We start from the raw sequence: 22851 nt of genomic DNA, 5'->3' as shown, positions 1-22851 counted from the left end.
AAATTTCTATTTATTGAGTACCTACTATGTACAGGGGTATTGGATGAGTTTCTTTATCCATATTACCTCATTTAATATACTTAGTTTTTCATTGCTCGGTTTGGAACTTACGAGATGCTGTAGATCTTAGAATGATGAGTTCTTACAATAATTGACATTTTCTTATGTATTGTTTGGTGATGGAACACAGGACTGTTCTGATGGCTACATGTGCAAAACACAGTTTCAAATTAAAAATGGGACTGCAGTGTTACATCGAGGAACATCTGCCCATGTACAAACATGTCTTCCCATGGAGGTGAGTGATTTAACATGTCATGTTTTCCTTTTCAGTCTTTGTAAAGTATAAAGTAAAAACTTAAATCTGATAAATAATATATTTTAAAAATTAACTGCCATCAGATACTGGACGTGCTGTAGTGGGAGAAGTGAACATCATTTGTAGGAGGCTATTTTCTATAATATTGAGAGTAGGAACTGTGGTAAAGTTAAGATTCACTCCGGGTCTATACAGATTGTAGTAAGCCTTCACCCTTTTGGTTTCTCTTGCATCTAAAGACCACAGATGCCTTCAGTTGCCTGTTGATTTTTTCCCAGTGAAATCCCCCCAGGATAATACAGGCCTATACCTCAGTTGCTTAATACATGGATGGAGATCTCTTTACCTAGTCTGCCTTTAATTTTTCTCCTATGTCCTTTAAAATATGCTGGATCTGGGTCTCATTCCTTAGGCAACTTTAACCTTGACTTGAAAATCTTGCTAAATTAAAATTTAATAAGGTGCTAATAATGGCTTAATGGTTTTCTGGGATATTTTCAATTTTCTTTTTATCAAAATGCAAATAGCCTTATTGTACTTTATATTGTTAATAAAATTGTTTATATATCTATCGTAAAAATAAACAATAGAGAAATATATTAAAAGAGTAAAGAAACTCCCATATGTCCTTCAACTGGAGGTAACCACTATTATTATTTTAGTAAGTATCCTTATACATATTTCTGTCATACACACACATACATACTTGTGTTCTGCAATGAACAAGCATAGCATGGATATCTTTTCATGTCAGTAAATGTAGATATCCATAGTTCTTTTTTAATAGCTCCATTGCATTCCATCCTACGGATGCACCATAATTATGTGGAACCCATATTGAAGTAAAATACTTGAATTTTAAAATTGAGGGGCTTCCCTGGTGGCGCAGTGGTTGAGAGTCCACCTGCCGATGCAGGGGACACGGGTTCGTGCCCCGGTCCGGGAAGATCCCACATGCTGCGGAGCAGCTGGGCCCGTGAGCCATGGCCGCTGAGCCTGCGCGTCCAGAGCCTGTGCTCCGCAACGGGAGAGGCCACAACAGTGAGTCGCCTGCGTACCGCAAAAAAAAAAAAAAAAAAAATTGAATCAGTGGGAATCTAATTGCTTCAACATAAAGAAAGAACTCTAATGCTTAGAATTCTGAGTATCCTGGTAAAATGGGAAAGGAGACTTTTTTGTGAAGGAAGAGTCCTTTCTTAGGACCTGTTAAATCAGTCCCCTTGAGCAGTCCAGCACTAACCCCCTCTGCCTGTGTATGATGCTGGCTTGGAAGTTACTCTCGCCTATACAGTTTAGTTTGCAAGTTATTCTTGAGGGTAGTGTGCTTGGTAGTAAGGTAAGTGCCCCCGAGCAGGTGTTCAAATCTTGATTACTGTTTCCTGGTTCAAATAACCAACATCCTATCTGAAGCCAAGCATGTTGGGAAGCTTTTCAGTTCATTATATATTAGCTTTAAAAAATGCACATGGAGATGATGATTTAAAAGATAAATCACTAGTTTTTGCCTAACAAGTTGTCAGACATTTGAAAAGCACTAAAAAGTGGTGTTGACAGTGTGAGGGAACTGACACTTTCTGGTTGATGTTTTAACTTTACAAAGCTCGAAGATGTGCACATACTATGAACAGTCTATTCCAATTCTAGGAATTTAGCTTCATAAAATATATTTTTTCAACATTTTTTATTTTCAACATTTCCCAACAAATTTCAAACACATATGAAAAAGTTGAAAGAATTTTGCAATGAACATCCACGTACTCATCACCTGGATTCTACCATTAACATTTTGCTGTGCTTGCTGTATTACATATCCATCCCTGATTCATGTATCAGTACATCTTCTTTTTTGATGCAGTACTTTTACATCAAAGTAAATTGCAGACAAATACCTATAAAATAATCAGAAATGTACACAAAGTTTTACATGCAAGTATATTCATTTTACCGTTATTTATAATAGGAAAAATAGAAACTAAAATGTTCAACAGTAGTGGATTAGTTACTTACAGCACATCTCTGTGATGGAGTTTGTGATTCAGTAGGTTTGGACTGGGGCCTGAGAATTTGCAATTCTAAGTTCCCATGTTATGTTGATGCTGCTGGTACAGGGACCACCACACTTTGAGAACCACTGCAGTACTTTATAATACAATTCTTAGCATATTTGAGATGGTGTACAGCTGAAATGGTTAGCTAATGTGATGTATGGTAGAGTTGATATTGCAATAATCTTGATGAGATAAAAAATGTCTTAGGTTGGGCCTGATATGGAGATTCCTATTAAAGTGACTTATTAGGGATGTGTTCTTAGAAGAAAAATAGTGCCAGAAGCAGGACAGAACAAGGGATAAAAGCTAAGGAAGATTGTGGTCTCAGTAGAGACTAACTTTAGTCTGATCTCCTTGAAGCTCTGGAGCACAGATACCCAGAATTAGTCCTACTTTGTGTCCTTGAGGCTGACCTTTTGTACTCTGTAAGTTATTGGTTTGTCAGTCAGTCATTGGCTGACGTAGAGATAGACATAGCTTCCCAAGCAAGATGGCTCCAGTATTACTGAGAAATTCTTCAGAGAAGGGGGCTGCTGTGTGTTATCAGCCAGCACTTACACTGGCCTTAAGGGGACCTGGGTAGGGCACCAACAGCATCTACTACCAAAGGGTAACCTGAAGCCAACAAAATGGCATCTGTAGGGAAATTTATGTATAAGGTCTGCATTGACATGACAGCAATTTGTTTGAGAAAGAGCGAGTGATTTTAGTTGACCATAAGCTCAAATAAGTGAAAAGAATGCCATTGATGCTAGAGAAAATAACTGGAACCTAAGCTACACTAATGAAAGCATTTATAAATGGATTCCAAATATTGTCTGGGGACCCCTGGAGGGTCCCTGAAAGAGACCCTTTCAAGGGGTCCACAAGGTCAAAACTATTTAACAATATTAAAGTATTATTTACATTTTTTACTTCCATTCTCCCCGAGTTCTCCAGAGGCTACCTATGTGTGATATTGCAACAGAATGAATGCAGAAATAGTTATAGGAATCCAGCTGTCTTTAATTGAGTCAGACATTAAAAATATTTGCAAAATGTAAAACAATACTGCTTTACTTACTCATTTATGTTATTTTGGAAAACATTTATTTTTCATAGAAATTTGCTGTTATATTACTATGTATTTTTAAAGTGAATTAACAAATTTTTTTTAAAATTCAATTTTAATTTCTAATAGAGTAAATATCCATAAACATAACTCTCAAACAAAAGTTCATTGGAATCCTCAATGAATTTTAAAAGTATAAAGGAGTATTGAGACCAGAAAGTTTAAAAATCACTGATCTAAAGGAAATATTACATTATTACATGTGAAGAGCAACATTGATAGCTAGAATGCATAATGAATGAATCCATAAATAATAGTTGAAAATAAATCATAAGTAGGGTTTATCCATTCAAAGAAGTATGCCATGGGTGGGCTTGAAAATATATTATTATGAGGACTGTTTAGGAGCTCTGAAGACCTAGGAAGGTTAGTTGTCTTAAGATATCTAGAAGGCTTTCCTGTGGAAGACAGAGTAGACTCATTTGGTTTCTGAGGATAGAATTAGTTTGTGTCTGGAAATTATTCTAGACAAGTCTCTCTACTGTTTAGAGTTGCCTACAGTGAAATTGGTCAACTTGCAAAGTTGTGAGTTCCCTTCCCTTTCATGGAGATGTTCAGCCACAGAGTAGATGACCCTTTCTCCAGAACAGTAGTCACTGACGGAAATGTTCAGATGCTTAAAGCACCAGGCAGATGATGAGTGAGTGAAGTGGGGTGATGGGAAGTGGTGGGAGCTGTGGAGAAGTGGAGAGGGAATGGCTCATCCAAAGGGGCAGTAGAAATGCAGCTCCAGGTGGGTTTAATTGAAAAACAAACAAACTGTGCAGGCCAAATAAACTATGTGTATGGGCTTCAAATGGTCCTTAGGCCACCAGTTTATAACCTAGCCTCTAATATTATAGAAAGGAGTCCTGCATTGTGTAGAAGACTGAGCCAGGGGACCTCTGAATTCTCTTTAGAATTTAAAGCCTGATCCATATCTGTATATCACATTTCCTATTTATTTGAAAAAATGCCTCTACTAATAGTTGCTTTAAAAAGATTTTTTTAAAAAATTGGCCATGTATGAAGTGGGAAGTCAACTCACTTCTTTGTTCTAACCAGAACTGGCAGTCTTGACTGTAGAAGGGTAGCTGGATTCATGATTTTTATGCCTGTGAGTTTAATCCTTTAATAAACAGGATTTTAAAAATCAAAGTGAAATATAATGGAATATATAAGTGAAGTAATTCATGAAAATCATAAACTATGTCTTTTTTTGAATTTTTAAAATATAATTTAAAATGATACTTAAAAGAGTGAGATGATATTCAGAAATCTACTAAATATTGGGGTAACTTAGTTCTGGTTTTGGGGAACAGGAGTTCTTATAGGTTAATCATTAGATAAGACATTTATTGTTGAGAGTAGTTTATATGATTTGCTTGTGACATTTCTGAGTTTGTGAAATAACAAGACTGTGGCAATTTTTGAACAAGATCTTTTCTTTACCAGTGACCAAGAGAAATTCATTGCCTCAATTTAAAACCTTATAAATGTAAGTGAATATTTTCAACAGGAGCCAACATAATTAACACTGGTTCTTGAATATCTTATTATATGGAACACTAATTTCTTTTTTTTTTTAATTTTTATTTATTTATTCATGGCTGTGTTGGGTCTTCATTGCTGCACACGGGCTTTCTCTAGTTGTAGCGAGCAGGGGTATTCTTTGTTGTGGTGCACGGGCTTCTCACTGCAATGGCTTCTCTTGTTGCGGAGTACAGGCTCTAGGCGCACGGGCTTCAGTAGTTGTGGCATACAGGCTCAGTAGTTGTGGCTCGTGGATGCTAGAGTGCAGGCTCAGTAGTTGTGGCACACGGGCTTCGTTGCTCTGCGGCATGTGGGATCTTCCCCGACCACGGCTCAAACCCGTGTCTCCTGCATTGGCAGGCGGATTTAATCACTGCAACACCAGGGAAGTCCGTAACACTAATTTCTATAAATGGATGTTGGTGCTAATATTTCACTTTATCAACTTAGGACTTTTTGGATTTAACTGAAGACTTTTCTTAGAGAAATTAAGATATCATTTAACACTAGTAAAAAACATGATTTAACATGTTAAATGCTTTAACAAATATGAGCTTATTGTGGAAAGTCTTATCAAAGCCTTATTTACATAAATAAAACAATAGTTTGAGAATGGAAGTGGGAGCAAAGGCTCTATATTCATGTTAGACAATTTTTTGAGGAAAATTAGTCATTATTAACCTTTAAAACTCATGTGAATATTATTGCAAAATAACTACTAAACTTTAAAAATATTTTGTGGGCTTCCCTGGTGGCGCAGTGGTTGAGAACCCACCTGCCAATGCAGGGGACACGGTTTCGAGCCCTGTTCCGGGAAGATCCCACATACCACGGAGCAGCTAAGCCCGTCCACCACAGCTACTGAGCCTGCGCTCTAGAGCCTGTGAGCCACAACTACTGAGCCCGCATGCCTAGAGCCCGTGCTCCACAACAAGAAAAGCCACTGCAATGAGAAGCCTGCGTACCTCAATGAAGAGTAACCCCCACTCGCCACAACTGGAGAAAAGCCTGCGTGCAGCAACAAAGACCCAACGCAGCCAAAAATAAATAAATAAGTAAATGTAAAAAATATATTTTGTAAGGTTCTAAATTAACTCACTGGCCAATAAAGACTACAATGACTAGAATGAAAAAACAAGGTGTAAGTTTTTTTTATCATGTTTAACATTAAACTACTCTAAATAAAAGGAAACAATGAGATGAATATTCAGCATGGATATTGATTGTTAATAATGAGTAGTAAAAATTATTAATGAATGCTTAGAAAAGGGAAATGCCTGAAAGTCCTTCCTGTAGAACTAGCTTTTGTCTGACATTGCTTTGCATTTTATTTTTATCTCTAACTTCTTCATTTATGAACTTCTGAATCATTTTCATAGAATAGAGATGGCCCAGATTTTGCCCTTTGATTCATTCAATTTAGATACCCATAAATATTTATTTTAGGTTGGTCAGTTATTTTTTTTATATTATTGAAGTTTGGATTCTTCTGTCTGAAGTTCCATTTCTTCCTTTTGATGAGGTATCAGAGATGGGTATTGAGAATATTTTATTTATTCATTTACTATCTTCATTACTTTAAAGCCTGAGGTTACACCTTCAGATTAAATTTTTTAAAACTATGAAAATGATAGATTCATAAAAATAGTAATAGTATGCTACTGGAAAAAGGGATTTTTGTCCTAGGGCCTTGTAGTCCACTAACTGGGACTCTCCTTAGTCCAGGGCAGGTAGAATATTATAGGGAGCCCTGAACAAAAAACAACCTATCATAAATTCCCTGAAGCGTAAAGCTGAGAATCAGTAACAGGAGATGATCTCAATTGCCAAAAGAACATATTCAGAGATTGATGATCTTCTGATGTAACCAGGTCTTCAAATATACACATTTGCCCTAAGGATGTTATTAAGTGGCTTCTAGGATGAGTTCTATTTTGTATGTCTGAAATAGACTCATATGTCAGAATATTGTGGGGTTTTCTTTAGTATATAATGGATAAATGACAAGCTACTGTTCTCAGTGTTAACCGTTTCTCTGTAAAGCAACTCCTATTTTTAGACTGACGTATGCACATGTTGATAAATGTAAATGATGAGTAATAAGCATGATTACCACTAGTATTTGAAAATGTAATTATTAAAGCAATGCTAACATACCAGAAAGTCTGTTATATTTAATGTGTGTAGATGCAAATAAAAGTACCTGTAATAGTCAGTCAGTATTTATTTATTGATTTAATGAATCTAATGCTGATAGATAAGTGGATTTTTAAAGTAAATAACTATTAATACAGCAGACCCCAATCCCACAATACCATTTTTGTGTTTTTCTTGAAAATATTCAAAGGCAAAATAAATTTTAATTTTGTCTAATTTAGAGTATAAATATATGCCACAGAGTACTGTGGTGTTTGATAGGGGATAGTATAGGATATTCTGAAAACTAGTCAGGTCTGATTAGGATTTTCAGTTCTAACAAAATTGTGGGTTATTGCACTAGATATAATATTTATTACACAAACTATATTTCTTTAACTACTGTATGACAGAAGTGTGTGTTTACTTACTCATAGAACTCATCAGAAACCACATATAGAGATGTGGCACTAAAATTATTTGAATTACCTAATAAAATCTCAGGGGGTCTTAAAGCAACTTAGCGTTTGGCTGTGAAACCAAGAAGTCTTATATAGAGGCAGGGACATGCTCCATATTCTCCCGAATCTTCTTTCTTCTCTAGGCTCTTGGTACCTGAGTAATATCACTTTGCAAAACGCAGGGAGGGTATTAGGTGTAGTGAGAACCTATAACCTAATCGGCTTCCTTTTTTTTTTGAATTTTTGAATTTTATTTATTTGCCATACAGCAAGTTCTTATTAGTTATCTATTTTATACATATTAGTGTATATATGTCAACCCCAATCTCCGGATTCTTCCCACCCCCACCCCCACCACTTTCCCCCCTTGGAGTCCATACGTTTGTTCTCTACATCTGTGTCTTCATTTCTGCCCTGCAAACCAGTTCATTTGTACCATTTTTCTAGGTTCCACATATATGCATTAATATACGATATATTTTTTTCTCTTTCTGACTTACTTCACTCTGTATGACAGTCTCTAGATCCATCCACATCTCTACAAATGACCCAATTTCGTTCCTTTTTATGGCTGAGTATTATTCCATTGTATATATGTACCACATCTTTATCCATTCGTCTGTTGATGGGCATTTAAGTTGCTTCCATGACCTGGCTATTGTAAATAGTGCTGCAGTGAACATTGGGGTGCATGTGTCTTTTTTTTTTTTTTTTTTTTTTTGCTGTATGCGGGCCTCTCACTGCTGTGGCTTCTCCCGTTGTGGAGCACAGGCTCCAGACGCACAGGCTCAGCGGCCATGGCTCACAGGCCCAGCCACTCCGCGGCATGTGGGATCTTCCCGGACCCGGGCACGAACCTGCATCCCCTGCATCGGCAGGTGCACTCTCAACCACTGTGCCACCAGGGAAGCCCACATGTGTCTTTTTGAATCATGGTTTTCTATGGGTATATGCCCAGTAGTGGGATTGCTGGGTCATATGGTAATTCTATTTTTAGTATTTTTAAGGAACCTCCATACTCTTCTCCATAGTGTCTATATCAATTTACATTCCCACGAACAGTGTAGGAGGGTTCCGTTTTCTCCACACCCTCTCCAGCATTTGTTGTTTGTAGATTTTCTGATGATGACCATTCTAACTTGTGTGAGGTGATAGCTCATTGTAGTTTTGATTTGCATTTCTCTAATAATTAGTGATGTTGAGCAGCTTTTCCTGTGCTTCTTGGCCATCTGTGTGTCTTCTTTGGAGAAATGTCTATTTAGGTCTTCTGCCCAGTTTTTGATTGGGTTGTTTGTTTTTTTAATATTGAGCTGCATGAACTGTTTATGTATTTTGGAGATTAATCCTTTGTCTGTTGTTTTGTTTGCAAAATTTTCTCCCATTCTGAGGGTTGTCTTTTTGTCTTGTTTGTAGTTTGCTTTGCAAAAGCTTTTAAGTTTCATTAAGTCCCATTTGTTTATTTTTCTTTTTATTTCCATTACTCTAGGAGGTAAATCAAAAAAGATCTTGGTGATTTATGTCAAGGAGTGTTTTTCCTATATTTTCCTCTAAGAATTTTATAGTGTCTGGTCTTACATTTAGGTCTCAAATCCATTTTGAGTTTATTTCTGTGTATGGTGTTAGGGAGTGTTCTAATTTCATTCTTTTATGTGTAGCTGTCCAGTTTTCCAAGCACCACTTATTGAAGAGACTGTCTTTTCTCCATTGTGTATCCTTGCCTCCTTTGTCGTAGATTAGTTGACCATAGGTGCGTGGGTTTATCTCTGGGCTTTCTATCCTGTTCCATTGATCTATATTTCTGTTTTTGTGCCAGTACCATATTTTCTTGATTACTACAGCTTTGTAGTATAGTCTGAAGTCAGGGAGTCTGATTCCTCCAGCTCCGTTTTTTTCCCCTCAAGACTCCTTTGGCTATTCAGGGTCTTTTGTGTCTCCATGCAAATTTTAAGATTTTTTGTTCTCATTCTGTAAAAGATGCCACTGGTAATTTGATAGAGATTGCATTGAATCTGTAGATTGCTTTGGATAGTATAGTCATTTTTACAATATTGATTTTTCCAATCCAAGAACAGGGTATATCTCTCCATCTGTTTGTGTAATCTTTGATTTCTTTCATCAGTGTCTTATCGTTTTGTGAGTACAGGTGTTTTACCTCCTGAGGTAGGTTTATTCCAAGGTATTTTATTCGTTTTTGTTGCAGTGGTGAATGGGATTGTTTCCTTAATTTCTCTTTCTGATCTTTCGTTGTTAGTGTATAGGAATGCAAGAGATTTCTGTGCATTAATTTTGTATCCTGCAACTTTACCAAATTCATTGATTAGCTCTAGTAGTTTTCTGGTGACATCTTTAGGATTCTCTATGTATAGTATCATGTCATCTGCAAACAGTGACAGTTTTGCTTCTTATTTTCCAATTTGTACTCCTTTTGTTTCTTTTTCTTCTCTGATTGCCATGGCTAGGACTTCCAAAACTATGTTGAATAATAGTGGGGAGAGTGGACATCCTTGTCTTGTTCCTGATCTTAGAAGAAATACTTTCAGTTTTTCACCATTGAGAATGATGTTTGCTGTGGGTTTGTTGTATATGACCTTTATTATGTTGAGGTAAGTTCCTTCTATGCCCACGTTCTGGAGATTTTTTATCATAAATGGGTGTTGAATTTTGTCAAAAGCTTTTTCTGCATCTATTGAGATGATCATATTGTTTTTCTTCTTCAGTTTGTTAATATGGTGTATCACATTGATTGATTTGTGTATATTGAAGAATCCTTGCATCCCTGGGATAAATCCCACTTGATCATGGTGTATGATCCTTTTAATGTGTTGTTGGATTCTGTTTGCTAGTATTTTGTTGAGGATTTTTGCATCTGTATTCATCAGTGATATTGGTCTGTAATTTTCTTTTCTTGTAGTATCTGTCTCTGGTTTTGGTATCAGGGTGATGGTGGCCTCATAGAATGAGTTTGGGAGTGTTCCTTCCTCTGCAATTTTTTGGAAGAGTTTGAGAAAGATGTGTGTTAGCTCTTCTCTGAATGTTTGATAGAATTCATCTGTGAAGCCATCTGATCCTGGACTTTTGTTTGTTGGAAGATTTTTAATCACAGTTTCAATTTCATTACTTGTGATTGGTCTGTTCATATTTTGTATTTCTTCCTGGTTCAGTCTTGGAAGATCATACCTTTCTAAGAAATTGTCCATTACTTCCAGGTTGTCCGTTTTATTGGCATAGAGCTGCTTGTAGTAGTCTCTTAGGATGCTTTTTATTTCTGTGGTGTCCATTGTAACTTCTCCTTTTTCATTTCTGATTTTTTGATTTAGTACTCTCCCTCTTTTTCTTGATGAGTCTGGCTAAAGGTTTATCAATTTTATCTTCTCAAATAACCGGCTTTTAGTTTTATTGATCTTTGCTATTGTTTTCTTTGTTTCTATTTCATTTATTTCTGCCCTGATCTTTATGATTTGTTTCCTTCTACTAACTTTGGGTTTTGTTTGTTCTTCTTTCTCTAGTTCCTTTAGGTGTAAGGTTAGATTGTTTATTTGAGATTTTTCTTGTTTCTTGAGGTAAGCTTGTATTGCTATAAACTTCCCTCTTAGAACTGCTTTTGCTGCATCCCATAGGTTTTGGATCGTCATGTTTTTGTTGTAATTTGTCTCTAGGTATTTTCTGATTTCTTCTTTGATTTCTTCAGTGATCTCTTGGTTATTTAGTAACATATTGTTTAGCCTCCATGTGTTTGTGTTTTTAACGTTTTTCTCCCTGTAATTTACTTCTAATCTTATAGTGTTGTGGTCAGAAAAGATACTTGATATGATTTCAATTTTCTTAAATTTACCAAAGCTTGATTTGTGACCGAAGATGTGATTTTTCCTGCAGGATGTTCCACCTGCCCTTGAGAAGAAAGTGTAATCTGCTGTTTTTGGATGCAATGTCGTATAAATATCAATTAAATCTATCTGGTCTATTGTGTCATTTAAAGGTTGTGTTTCCTTATTAATTTTCTGTCTGGATGATCTGTCCATTGGTGTAAGTGAGGTGTTAAAAAAAATCTCCCACTGTTATTGTGTCACTGTCAATTTCCTCTTTTATAGCTGCTAGCAGTTGCCTTATGTATTGAGGTGCTCCTATGTTGGGTGCATATATATTTATAATTGTTATGTCTTCTTCTTGGATTGATCCCTTGAGCATTATGTAGTGTCCTTTCTTGTCTCTTGTAACATTCGTTATTTTAAAGTCTATTTTATCTGATATGAGTATTACTACTCCAGCTTTCGTTTTATTCCCATTTGCATGGAATATCTTTTTCCATCCCCTCACTTTCAGTCTTTATGTGTCCCTAGATCTGAAGTGGGTCTCTTGTAGACAGCATATATATGGGTCTTGTTTTTGTATCCATTCAGCAAACGTCTGTCTTTTGGTTGGAGCATTTAACCCATTCACATTTAAGGTAATTATCGATATGTATGTTCCTATGACCATTTTCTTAATTTTGGGTTTGTTTTTGTAGGTCCTTTTCTTCTCTTGTGTTTCCCACTTAGAGAAGTTCCTTTAGCATTTGTTGTAGAGCCGGTTTGGTGGTGCTGAATTCTCTTAGCGTTTGCTTGTCTGTAAAGCTTCTGATTTCTCTGTCGACTCAGAATGAGGTCCTTGCCCAGTAATCTTGGTTGTAGGTTCTTCCCTTTCATCACTTTAAATATATCGTGCCACTCCCTTCTGGCTTGTATAGCTTCTGCTGAGAAGTCAGCTGTTAACTTTATGGGAGTTCCCTTTTATGTTATTTGTCATTTTTCCCTTGTCGCCTTCAATAATTTTTCTTTATCTTTAATTTTTGTCAATTTGATTACTATGTGTCTCGGCGTGTTTGTCCTTAGATTTATCCTGCCTGGGACTTTGTGCACTTCCTGGACTTGGGTGGCTATTTCCTTTCCCATGTTAGGGCAGTTTTCAACTCTTAATTTGTTGAAATATTTTCTCGAGTCCTTTCACTCTCTCTTCTCCTTCTGGGACCCCTATAATGCAAATGTTGTTGCGTTTTATGTTGTCCCAGAGGTCTCTTAGGCTGTCTTCATTTCTTTTCATTCTGTTTTCTTTATTCTATTCCATGGCAGTGAATTCCACCATTCTGTCTGCCAGGTCACTTATCTGTTCTTCTGCCTCAGTTATTCTGCTGCTGATTCCTTCTAGTGTATTTTTCATTTCAGTTATTGTATTGCCCATCTTTGTTTGTTTGTTCTTTTGTTTGTTTGTTTTTCTAGGTGTTCTTTAATTCTTCTAGGTCTTTGTTAAACATTTCTTCATCTTTTCAATCTTTGCCTGCATTGTTTTCTGAGGTCCTGGATCATCTTCAGTATCATTATTCTGAATTCTTTTTCTGGAAGGTTGCCTATTTCCACTTCATTTAGTTGTTTTTCTGGGGCTTTATCTTGTTCCTTCATCTGGTACAAAGTGCTCTGCCTTTTCATTTTGTCTGTCTTTCTGTGGATGTGGTTTTCCTTCCACAGGCTGCAGAATTGTAGTTCTTCTTGCTTCTGCTGTCTGCCCTCTGGTGGATGAGGCTATCTAAGAGGATTGTGCAAGCTTCCTGATGGGAGGGACTGATGTTGGGTAGAGCTGGGTGTTGCTCTGGTGGGCAGAGCTCAGTAAAACTTTAATCTGCTTGTCTGCTGATGGGTGGGGCTGGGTTCCCTCCCTGGTGGTTGTTTGGCCTGAGGCGACACAGCACTGGAGCTTACCTGGCTCTTTTCTGGGGCTAATGGCAGACTCTTGGAGGGCTCAGGCCAAGGACTACTTCCCAGAACTACTTTTGCCAGTGTCCCTGTCCCCACAGTGAGCCACAGCCACCCCCCTGCCTCTGCAGGAGACCCTCCAACACTAGCAGGCAGGTCTGGTTCAGTCTCCTATGGGGTCACTGCTCCTTCCCCTGGGTCCCCCTGTGCACACTACTTTGTGTGTGTCCTCCAAAAGTGGAGTCTCTGTTGCCCCCAGTCCTGTCGAAGTCTTGCAATCAGATCCTGCTAGGCTTCAAAGTCTGATTCTCTAGGAATTCCTCCTCCCATTGCCAGACCCCCAGGTTGGGAAGCCTGATGTGGGTTCAGAACCTTCACTCTTGTGGGTGGACTTCTGTGGTATAAGTGTTCTCCAGTTTGTGAGTCACCCACACAGCTATTATGTGATTGGATTTTATTGTGATTGCACCCCTCCTACCATCTCATTGCAGCTTCTCCTTTGTCTTTGGATGTGGGGTATCTTTTTTAGTGAGTTCCAGTGTCTCCCTATCGATGATTGTTCAGCAGTTAGTTGTGATTCTGGTGCTCTCGCAAGATAGAGTCTAAATGGCTTCTTAAGTTTACTCCTACCTTTGAAATTCTCTGTGCTCTGTTTGCCTTAGCAGAGCAAAGAGAGAATCTATTTTTTGAGAGAAATCAAGTTGAATCAATCCAGATAGGTAACTAATTCTCTTTCTATTTTTCAAGCCAGTAGAAAAGCCTTTGTAAAGGCATCTGACATAGCCATTGTATTTTAACTCAGCAGTGAGTTTTATCACAAAGCTTTCTTTATGTATAGTCCTAATATTGGCGTGGTTTTCTAAAAATCAAAAGTATGATCATTTCTAGCCGCAGATGTGTACTTGAGAGAATGTTGAGCTGATATTTTGTGTATGAAAATCTGACTTTCAATGTGGAATGCTTATGTCCAGTTGTAAAGGTCTAACAGGAACCAGTTGTTTCTGAGGAAGAACACTTAGTGTATTATTTTAATTGCTCTTATTATTTCTCCCATTTATGAAAAACAATGAGTGTGAGATGTTTTCCATGATATAGCTTTAAAAAAGAAAGAATGGATTGATTGGAGCTTTCAATCTTTATGTGGATCTTTTTTTTTTTTTTTTTTTTTTTTGCGGTATGCGGGCCTCTCACTGTTGTGGCCTCTCCCGTTGCGGAGCACAGGCTCCAGACGCACAGGCTCAGCGGCCATGGCTCACGGGCCCAGCCGCTCCGCGGCATGTGGGATCTTCCTGGACTGGGGCATGAACCCGCGTCCCCTGCATCGGCAGGCGGACTCTCAACCACTGCGCCACCAGGGAAGCCCTATGTGGATCTTTTTAAATGGAAAATTTCTGAGCAGGATATCTTGATTTTATAATCAAATCTAAAATAAATGAAAGTGACACCACTATTTAGTACTTTTTCCTCTCCCTTTGTTTTGTTTGAAGTCAGTGGAAACTGCATGTGTGGAGAGGGATACATTGGTTGGAATATATTCCAGTGAGATTTGCTCTCACAAAAGATTAAATAGGATCTAAAATATTTGAGTCTTCAAGAGTATTTTATCAATTATATTAAAATTTTTTCATCCTTAGTTAATTTTGTTTGTTTGTTTTTGTTTTATTTCTTTTGGCTGTGCCTCACAGCATTTAGGATCTTGGTTCCCTGATCAGGGATTGAACCTGTGCCCCCTGCAGTGGAAGAGCAGAATATTTTTTTTTTGAAAATATTTATTCATTTATTTATTATTATTATTATTATTTTTGGCTGTGTCAGGTCTTAGTTGTGGCACATGGGATCTTTCATTGCAGCTTGCAGGATCCTTATCGCAGTGTGTGGGCTTCTGTGTTGTGGCGTGTGGGCTCCAGAGCATGTGGGCTCTGTAGTTGTGGCCTGCCAGCTCTCTAGTTGTGGCACGTGGGCTCTCTAGTTGTGGCATGTGGGCTTAGTTGCTCCGCAGCATGTGGGATCTTAGTTCCCTGATCAGGGGTCCCCTGCATTGCAAGACAGATTCTCAACCCCTGGACCACCAGGGAAGTCCTGGAAGCATGGAATCTTAACCACTGGACTGCCAGGGAAGTCCTCCTTAGTTAAGTTGAAAAGGTTAATTTAAAAAATATTTTCTGGGGCTTCCCTGGTGGCGCAGTGGTTGAGAGTCCGCCTGCCGATGCAGGGGACACGGGTTCGTGCCCCGGTCCAGGAAGATCCCACATTCCGCAGAGCAGCTAGGCCTGTGAGCAACAGCCGCTGAGCCTGTGTGTCTGGAGCCTGTGCTGTGCAACGGGAGAGGCCGCAGCAGTGAGAGGCCCACGTACGCAAAAAAAAAAAAAAAAATGGATGGACTATTTTTACAGGGAGAGAACAAAACATTTCCAGACTGGAATAGTGGTTCTCAACCTTTCTCCTAGACTCTAAGCACTGACCTGGTTAGATCACTTCGATCCCTGCTGTGTCCTTAGCATCTAGCCCAGAGACTGGCATATTAATGCCAGAAACTAATGTAGCCTGTATCTTGATTTTTCTGGATTGGAACTGTCTAAAATTCCCCTCTCTCTGAAATACTATTAACTTACTAAAAGTCAGCAATGTTACAATAAATATTTTGTCATTATCCATTTTTTTGTCTGTTTATTAAACAGTACTTATTAAATGAAGTGGCCAGTAATATTTCTTAAAGTTTATTTTTGTATTTACGTGCCTAAGGGTGAAAAATAACTTTACATAAAATAAATGGAAATATCCAAGTATTCTCTGAAATCTGTTGCTTGTAGAAGCGCCAAGGTATATTAAGATGAAATTTCAATCACCAGTTATCCCAAAGGACTGAAAGTGGTGTATTTGACAGAAGATCTTTTTCAAGAAAAGTTTGCCAGCTTCCACACTGGAGCTTTTACATATAAGATGATTGGTAGTTTAGCGTTCTTTTTTAAAAATAATAAACAAATGAATATTTCAGGAAACCTCTGATAGACTGAATCAGGTGAAACTGATTTAATGTTATGGATAATTACATAATTAGTGCTGTAAAAAATAAACCATACCATCTACTTGATGGACTGGAGCTGCTGTGAAGGAGGTATGTAATTATACAATCAGCATCCTCCTCCTATGCTGATTCTAGGTAATCCTTTTTCTTCCTTGTCTGAGAAGGGGCTTCCTGTCTTGTGTTTCTTGATGTTAATTTTAAATGAACAGAGCTGAGCATTGAGTAGTTTCCAGTCCCTTGATAAGTCTTTCCATGCTCCAGGTCTGAGTGAGAGCATCCTCTGAGAACAGTGGCTTTCAGACTTTTTTGATATATACCCACACTAAGAAATATATTTTACATCAGGACCCAGTACACTCCATACACACATACCTGAAACCAAGATTCATTAGAAACAATTCTTATTCTTTTTGATCTACCTACTCAATTAATCTATTCTGCTCTATTTCTTTTTAAAATGCTGAAGTCCACCACTTGACTTCAGAACCTCCTAACAGCTCATGACTCACATTTAGAAAATGTTAGTTAGAGCCTTGATGATTGCTAATGTCAGTGGAAGGGATTCAGAGAGTTGCATAATGGGGCTGCCGTGGGCTTTAGGTAGCAGGTGGTGTGGCATGGTTGAAAGAGCAAGGGCTTTGGAGTTGGGCAAATTTGGTTTTAAATCCCTACTTTTCCTCACTTTAACTGTGTACTTTGAACATGTTACTGAACCCCTTTGAGCCTCAAATACCTCATCTGTAAACACAGATTCCAAATATTTGAGGGAGTCAGGAAGTGGGGAATTGGGGGCTCTATATTAAATTATGTCATGGAAGAAAGCACCTGACCGTTGCTGAAAAAGTGGTAGGTGCTTCATAAAGTTTATGTTCCTTTCCCCACTCTTTTTCAGTTTCAAACACCTCACCTGGGGAAGGGTTTGGTAATAACCCCTGCCTCACAGGGTGGTTGTGAGGATCACATAGGATAATGGGAGCCAAGGGTTAACTCATGTTAATTTTTATCAGAGCATCCTTAAGGCAGCATCACTGTTTCAGAATAAATCTTTGTGCAAGTGGGATAGAGAGACCTGCAAAGGTTAAGTGACAAGACTAGAAAACAAAACTGGTTCTGAAATTCTGTATTATGACTTAGTAGCAAGGATTGTTTTGAGATGTAGTGGTATTGCATGTGGATATTGGAGAACTGCTACCAAAACTGCCAAAGGATGATTTATAGTGCCTATTATAAATGACTATATACAAGTTGTTCCATTTTACATTATATATAGAATTTAAAGAAACTTAAAAATTATTCAACAGAGGATTTTTCTTCATCAAGACCTGGAAAATGCACATCAGAAGACAACTAGTTACCTATTGTATAATATTTCTGTCATTTTCTTTACCTTAACTGGAATTCAGTATAATAATTTAATTGTGAGACATAGAAGAATGTAGCCTCCATCTCACAGCTTGAAATCTTGGGAGGAAGGAGAATTTTCATTGTATATTTGTATGTTTTTATAAAAGCACCTTCTTTACTTTAAAGGTGTTATAGTTTTTACTACTTGTAAGTTAGTTCATAACTTTGAAATGCTGTTTCCTCACTAGTTTTAATTTTTTATTTTCTTGCCTGAAAGAAAACTCCTTGGTTTTGATACTGTCTGTGCTTCTCACTTCCATTCATCTTTTCTCTAGAATTTTACTGATGTTGTGATTATTTAGTGGTAACCTGGGCTTTGTTGGTTGTGGGGAAGGGATGTAAATCAGACAAGGCAAGTATAAAGCCATGACAGATACAAAGCATCTTTTCTATATCTCTTATTCTCCATGGTATCCAGTCTCTGGTTGTTCTGAAATATTTCACTCTCATTTTAGGCCTGTGCTGGTTGACTGCACTTAATTTCGGTTTCATTTCTATGTTTCCAGTACCTTACATTGTGTTAGGAAATCACCTAACACTTTATGTTAAGTTCAAATCACACTTATATTCAGAAGAGGCATGGCTCCTTTAAGACAGAAGTACCTTTTTCTCTGCCAGAAAGCTCATTTGGGCTTAACCAAAAAGGGTTTCAATGTAAATTGAATATTGATAGAGAAGGGAGGTTAATTGGCCTTAGTAACTTGGTTGCTAAGGAAGCATTTTCCTGATTGGGAGGAAACTCTCCTGGGTATTCTACAGCTTCTTGTGGACCTAAGATGCTTTGTTTTATCTTACTTTCTGTTTCTGAGTTGGAAGAGGAAAGAGCAGAAAGCTATCATAGGAATGAAAAGCTGTGGGAAGCAGATGGTTGCTCTCTCTTCGCTACAGAAAGAGAGAGCTAAATACTGACTAGCAACAAGCCAATGCCAGCAAGGACTCTTTGTGTAAGGCAGACAGTTGGAAAATACTATGAAGGCAAGATATAAAGAGCTTGCATAGGAGGACATAGAGAGGTTAGACTAGGGCCTTTTCAGTGCCTGGAAACATGTAGGTGAGAGAAATTAAAGGATATTTTTAATGGACATCCAACATCCATGTTAAATAGCAGGATTAAATGTTTTCCGTATGGCTGAGTTTATTAAGAGGAGTTATTTAGTTTGTATTTAGTTATTTGCATTTTGAAGGTTTCATACTATATATATTAAATTTAGTTAATCTGTAATTATTTTAATAAAGAATGTTTAGTTACAAACATTTCTGTTATTGTGTAGTTAATTGAATAGTAGTACTAAAAGTAACTTTGGAGTAAACAAATTACACATTTTTCATTGAAATATTATTTTTCAAAACAAAAATGCCTTTGAATATTGGTTATCCATATATGCTAAGCTTTAGGTAGTACTTTAGTAATTTGTGAAATATTATTTCTGCATACTAAATTATGCTCCACTAACCTCAGTAAGTTAGTGCCTATATTTTTTTAAATTTCATTTTTTTAACTCACCACTTCATTCAACAAATATTTTTTAGTATCTACTGAGTGTTAGGCACTATGTTAAAGGATACCAAAAGGAATAAAACACTCCTCGGAAGCACTGACATATGTTTCAGGAGAGTTTAGAAAAGAATATTTTTTCTGGCATTTTATGGTTTGTGTTAGGTTTTTTAGGTTTTCTCCATAACTAGTATTGAATATTATTATTTGTACTGAACATTATTATTTAGTTTTTTATGATACTTTTAAATTGTAAAATTCTTTTAAATAGTATTATTTGGATCATTTTTATGGACATACTTAAAGAGACAACCAGAATTTCTTGGCTTCTCCTATAAACCTGAAGTGCTATAAAAGGATACATAAGTCCTCCTTGGGAACCTCTCTGGAATTTATCTTTAGTTTTTGTGGCCATGTAGTTCTTGTCCTGTGAGTGTGACTGGAAGATCTTAGAGAAAGAGCAAAATGTGATGATCCTTTTGAGGGCCTCTGATTATAATAATATTCTCAGAGAAGCTAGTTTAACATGGATTACTTAAATATAACCAGAGGGCTAAATATATGGGTGGTCGTCAGTGATGAATTTTACACTGAAAGTTCAGACAAGATGACCAAGTAACAGACCAAATTAGACTCCTTCAGAAGAATAGTATTAGAATAATATGAAGAGTACTCAATGGTCCTCTTTCCTTTTTAATTTGGATGTATAGGTACATTCTGATAGTTTAAAAAGATTATATGCTAAGTCTACATTTTCAGATTTATCTGCTACCTAATTTTAATCTTGCTTCACAATTCATTGGTTTAGGCTTTTTGTAACCTTTGTAAGTTGGATTGTCTTTCAAAGATTTGAGGTTTAGTAAATGAAAGGAGTCATTAGGGATAAAGGAGAGCAACAAATATGAGATTCAATGTTAAAAGATAAATATTTTATAGATTTTTGAGCAGAATGATGAATAAATGAGAAAAACTCTTGTTTGTAATAATAATAATACTTAGTGACTCTTTGGATGTCACATTTATTTTAACTTAGTATTCATTACTTTATAATAGGAGTATTGTTTTTTTTTTTATAGTTGTGAGAGAGACTGCACTGAGCTAAGATTTTTAAAAATTGGTTTTTTTTTAAGAACTCAACTGCTTCTATTAAGATGAAGCTCAGCTAGTAAACTCATTAAGTAAGGACCCTAGGCAGTTCTCTAGCTGAGACTGAAAGCACAGTACTGTAGATATCTTTGCATTATCGCCATGAATGACCTTGAAGGAAGCCAGCACTTCATAAAGCAAAATCCTCTCTGTGCCACTTCATTCTGATTTGATTGATGCCTTAGAAAAAGCTGGAAGATTTCCTTTCCTTTATAGTGTGGGGCATATACTCCTTATACTTCATAGATTTTACACTTGTCTGGAGTATTTTGTTGGCAGGTTCTTATAGGTTCTGATCTTTCACTGACTGCAGTACAAGTAAGCAGTGAAATCTCTCTCCTTTGATCAACTATTACTAGGGAGTAAGGTCTTGGTGCATTGGGATCATGGTTTTTAAGAATGGAAATATACTGACTTTCTAACTTGAGTGTAATACAGTCATTTTTCTTCCATCATAATCTTTCCAAGCATCTCAGTAGGTCGAAGGGTTTTAATACTGAGGTTTTATGATTTATATTATTCAAAGGATATACATTCCTGTCTAGCCACTATTCACTGTGCTTTCTTAGATTGATAGTTCCCCTTCCTTTTAGTTTTTTACTTTAATTTGCAATGAAAGTTTTAGTATACATTTTTATACTCAAAGAAGAAGGCACCAGAAATCTTAGAAGATAAAGTGATTATTTTGTCTCTTTGGAGTTCCTTGGTCATTTACTACATAAGAAATTATAAGTAAGGATCATACAAAAGTGCAGTCATTTATTTGTCTGCTCTCACCTTGCTGTAGGAACACCAGGAGGATACTTTTCAATGTTTTAGCTCTGATAAGTGTGTAAAAGCTACATTAGGATCCTTGAAGCTAAGTATTTAGGAATTAACACATGCATTACATTGGGTGGGGGTGAAGCTAATACCAGCTTCAACCTGGTGTATCGCAGAGACCATTTAGAGCCTTTTCCTCTCTACCAGAGAGCCTGGTTAGCCAGTGACTCCAAACCGCAGTGCCTCACTTTCCCTCTCTGAGATCTGAAACTGGTACTCCTGACCTACCTCTGCTAACTTGACTGAATTTTGCACCTTGCTTTGCTCATCTTTCTGCTTTTCTTTGTACTTGGTCCTATGTGAATCTCCATTTATTTCTGAACTCAACCATGTAATTTGATTCACATTCTTGGTCTCTTCCTTTGTTTCACAGTTTGCTTTGATGCTCCATGGTTCTGTCTGGACTAAGCCAGTCATTCAGTTTTCTTGATAAACTGCAAGTCCTGACCCCTAAACTTCTGTTTTATGAAGATAAAGGGGTACAATGAGACTGGCTTTTTTTCTAGACCTCTTGGCCACAATGATTTATAACAATCTATACATCCTGGAATTCAGTGAAGTGACTGTGTGAGAGTTTTTGAAGAAGGTAGTAAAAATATAAGAAATATAATTTAGGAATACCGAAACACCTATTCTTTTATATCTTCTCATTTGTTGAACCCAGAAATATCTCAGTAAATAGGAACTTAGTCATGCTGAGTTTTTTTTTTTCCTTCAATTATTTGATTAACATCATGTCTCAAGGGCAGCTTCATTCTGAAGACCCTCTTGAGAGTCTTTGAACATGCTTAATTTATTCTAAATTCCTTTTATAACATATTTTCTGACTGATGAACTTCTAGATTTTCTTTTAAAAGTGCATATGACTGCATTGGGACTAAAATAAATTCTCAGCCTTTTATCCAACTGTTAGTACTTTTTCTTTCTTTCTTTCTTTTTTTTTTTTTTAACCAAGTTACTAAAATGGTTAGAAACTCATTCACCTTCATGAAATAGAAAACAAATTAAGAAGTTATGGAAGTCTTTAAGTCATTTTAAGTTTATTTTTGTGTATGGTGAGAGGGTGTATTCTAACTTCATTGATTTACATGCAGCTGTCCAACTTTCCCAACACCACTTGCTGAAGAGACTGTGACACCATAAAACTCCTAGAAGAGATCATAGACAAAACATTCTCAGACATAAATCGTGCCAATGTTTTCTTAAGTCAGTCTCCCAAGGCAATGGAAATAAAAACAAAAATAAACAAATGGGACCTAATCAAACTTACAAGCTTTTGAACAGCAAAGGAAACCATAAACAAAACAAAAAGACAACATACAGAATGGAAGAAAGTATTTGTAAACAATGCAACTGACAAGGGCTTAATTCCCAAAATATACAAACAGCACATACAACTCAACAACAACAAAACAAACAACCCAATCAAAAAATGGGTAGAAGACCTAAATAGACATTTCTCCAAAGAAGAAATGCAAATAGCCAATAGGCACATGAAACGATGCTCAACGGCTCTAATTATTAGAGAAATGCAAATCAAAACTATCCTATGAGGTAGCACCTCACACCAGTCAGAATGGCCATCATTAAAAACTCTACAAATAAATGCTGGAGAGGATGTGGAAAAAAGGGAACCCTCCTACACTGTT

The 22851-nt window shown here is 36.9% G+C and overlaps 1 protein-coding gene across 1 annotated transcript in view; it reads left to right on the top strand.

The window, feature by feature from the left end:
• Positions 1-22851, top strand: part of ATG10 (autophagy related 10) — a gene marked incomplete at its 3' end in the record, with an annotated part of 229136 nt that overhangs the window by 56912 nt on the left and 149373 nt on the right. The window contains exon 3 of the mRNA XM_079703821.1: positions 191-298. Within this exon, the coding sequence (XP_079559947.1) occupies positions 191-298 (108 nt within the window). The remainder of the gene's footprint in view (positions 1-190; positions 299-22851) is intronic.

This window comes from Hyperoodon ampullatus (genome assembly GCF_949752795.1).
Source record: "Hyperoodon ampullatus genome assembly, chromosome: 4".
NCBI lineage: Eukaryota > Metazoa > Chordata > Mammalia > Artiodactyla > Ziphiidae > Hyperoodon > Hyperoodon ampullatus.
The sequence above is the reverse complement of the archived record's forward strand: the minus strand, read 5'-3'. Positions and strand labels throughout refer to the sequence as shown.